Source organism: Musca vetustissima, unplaced genomic scaffold (genome assembly GCF_032173495.1).
Source record: "Musca vetustissima isolate MV318-11 ecotype Yass unplaced genomic scaffold, APGP_CSIRO_Mvet_v1 utg135667, whole genome shotgun sequence".
Lineage (NCBI taxonomy): Eukaryota > Metazoa > Arthropoda > Insecta > Diptera > Muscidae > Musca > Musca vetustissima.
This window is the reverse complement of record NW_026883132.1, coordinates 15,862-19,053: the sequence shown is the minus strand read 5'-3', so window position 1 is coordinate 19,053 and position 3,192 is coordinate 15,862. Positions and strand designations below refer to the sequence as shown.

The 3,192-nt window shown below is 32.2% G+C and overlaps 1 protein-coding gene across 1 annotated transcript; it reads right to left on the bottom strand.

Moving 5' to 3' along the window:
- Positions 1 to 619: 619 nt before the first annotated feature.
- Positions 620 to 2,768, bottom strand: LOC133329884 (uncharacterized). The gene is made up of 4 exons (XM_061538342.1): positions 2,517 to 2,768; positions 2,288 to 2,455; positions 2,096 to 2,224; positions 620 to 673 (listed from the first exon to the last, which is right to left on the bottom strand). Exons 1-4 carry the CDS (start codon positions 2,766 to 2,768, stop codon positions 620 to 622), a joined length of 603 nt encoding a protein of 200 aa, XP_061394326.1.
- Positions 2,769 to 3,192: the final 424 nt, after the last annotated feature.

Genomic DNA, 3,192 nt, shown 5'->3' with positions numbered 1-3,192 from the left:
GGAGCAAAAATGTATAATTTGATAGCTATCTGCAGACAAACCGTGAAAACTTGCCATGTCATCAGAAAAAAAATGTTCCTACCTGAAAACATATTTAACACTATGAAGTGAATGAGAATTATAAGGTTTTATAGAATATAATTGAAACACTGAGCGTCACATACTTAATATTATTCTTTATACGATGTGTAAGTCCTTCATTTTAACCAAAAATCCACTGTCTTAAAAAAAAAAAACAAAATGTCATGGTTTAATAGCTGTCACTTGTGTAGCTACAATTTTGAAGTTTACGTCGCAGACCAAAAACAAATCTAATCCAAAATAATTGTTTTGTGCGAATTTCTAGCCCCTATCATTGACAAGTTAATGACAATTGTTTTACTCTAACGGAAACTCTACTCAAATCCCACTCTACACCTAAGCGACTGAATATTCCCTAGCGCCTTTTGTTGTTTTTCATTTTGATAAGCCTTAACAGCGTAAAGGTTAATTTATTTTTAATCATTCGCTTTAAATCTTAATTTGTGCGAACACACACTCACACACACACACACACACAACGTTAAATCACACAATGTGAATGTAAATCTTTTGGCGCGCAGTACTCGTATTGTTTCATTTACGAATGCACCAGCACCACAACTGCCTCCTCCGATGCCGATACACCTTTTAACTGGACAGTGAAAAATTGTATACATTCATCAAAACAAATCACAAAATTGTAAAACATTTAGATTTTGCAATTGTTGTTGTTGTTGGGGTTGGAAGTTTTATGGAGTTATTGATGTTGTTGTTGGTTTTTTGGTACTAGTAACTGGGCACATGCACTCACTGCGTTGGGTCTTAAATTACAGTTCAAATGTTAAGTGGTTTGCAGTTTTGAATTGATTTTTTCAACAAGAGGTTAGATTAATGAGGCTGATAATAGAATCTTTTAACTGGATTACGATTGGCTATTAAAAAAAAATAACCTTCAATTATTCTTTTAAAAATCCACGGCTATTCAGATCCTTTAAAAAATATTCTTTTAAAAATCCACGGCTATTCAGATCCTTGAAAAAATATTCTTTTAAAAATCCACGGCTATTAAAAAAATAACCTTCAATTATTCTTTTAAAAATCCACGGCTATTCAGATCCTTTAAAAAATATTCTTTTAAAAATCCACGCCTATTCAGATCCTTTAAAAAATATTCTTTTAAAAATCCACGGCTATTCAGATCCTTTAAAAAATATTCTTTTAAAAGTCCACGGCTATTAAAGAAAATAACCTTCAATTATTCTTTTAAAAATCCACGGCTATTCAGATCCTTTAAAAAATATTCTTTTAAAAATCCACGGCTATTCAGATCCTTTAAAAAATATTCTTTTAAAAATCCACGGCTATTCAGATCCTTTAAAAATATTCTTTTAAAAATCCACGGCTATTCAGATCCTTTAAAAAATATTCTTTTAAAAATCCACGGCTATTAAACAAAGTAACCTTCAATTATTCTTTTAAAAATCCACGGCTATTCAGATTTTTGAAAAAATATTATTTTAAAAATCCACAACCATTCAGATCCTTGAACAAATATTCTTTTAAAAGTCCACGCCTATTCAGATCCTTGAAAAAATATTATTTTAAAAATCCACGCCTCTTCAGATCCTTGAAAAAATATTCTTTAAAAAATCCACGCCTATACTGGTCGTTGAAAAAATGTTCTTTAAAAAATCCACGCCTATACTAGTCGTTGAAAAAATGTTCTTTAAAAAATCGATGCCTAAACTAGTCCGTGAAAAATATTCTTTTAAATATCCACGCCTTGTGTTGGTCCTTGAACAAAATATTCTTTAAAAAAATCCACGCCTTGTGTTGGCTACATAAAAATAATCTTTATAAATCCACGCTTATGATGGGCCTTCATAATTTTTTAATAAAAATCCACGCTTGTCCTTGGCCAACTATTTTCAATTATTTGAAATTTTTATTATCGAATTTTTTCGAATTATGTTTACTAAAGTATAATCGCTGAGACTACCTTAAAAGTGAAGGTCACTGACTGCACGATATTTCAATTCATTTTATAGAATTCACCAATAATCTGAAAACAAACCGACACCTTACGCTTTAGATTTCGCTCATCATAGGCAAAACCGCGTCCCACCAGCTTATAACGTCCCTCAACAAAGGTGATGAAATTAAAGCGGGCATCCACAGTAAATGGTTCATAGGCATACATGATCTTAAAGTAAAAAAATGCTTACAAAAACAACAAAAATTTTTCAAAATTCAGTTACTGACTTACACCATAATTATTGAAACATATTCGTAGATGCTCGGGTATGTGTTTAGACCAAACCTGATACCATACTGATGTCGGATCAAATTGTACTTTACAGAAATCCTTTTCTATGATGGTAAATGGAGTGGGTTGCCATGCGCCACGACGAAACTGATATACTTCAGCAATACACTAAGGAGATTTTTGAATTTCATATCCGCAAAAAAAATATGCCGAGTTCCAGAAAACTCACCTCAATACGATCTGTTGGTTGAACACCTTCCCAGGTGACAGTGTGATTACCACTGACACTTACAAATCCATCTGTATAATCCATTTCTATATTCGAAAGATCACCAATATCTAAGACATTGACGCTATACGGCACATCGGGACAGTCATCGAACATTTCATCGTTTTCAAAAGCAAATCCGTATAGGGCCGCCTTGACCACCACAATCGTGCGAAAATAGACCAGAAAACTGATAACCTTGAAAAGAGACATTTCGTGGAGCTTGATAAGTTCTAATTTAATGTTCGGATATTTATATCAAATATTCAGAGGATTTTGAATACTGATAATAATATATAACGATATCGTAACACGTTATTATTTAAACCCCTTAATTAGAATTGTAATAAAAACCCAACCACACCCAGCGACATGATAACAACTACTTTTCACATCATAAAAATTATAAATTAAATTTGAATCCGCCTTCTCAATACCCATGTTGAAAAAATTAGCAGACTTTTGAAAAATAATTCAAAGGTTCAGACTTTTGCAGAAAGATTTTCGAAGCATTCCAGTGAAAATTATTTTTCTAAGATTATTTTTTCAATGACCACTGTAGGCGTGGATTTTTAAAAGATTATTTTTTCAATGACCACTGTAGATGAGTACATGAGTGGAGGGTCTCAGAAGGGTA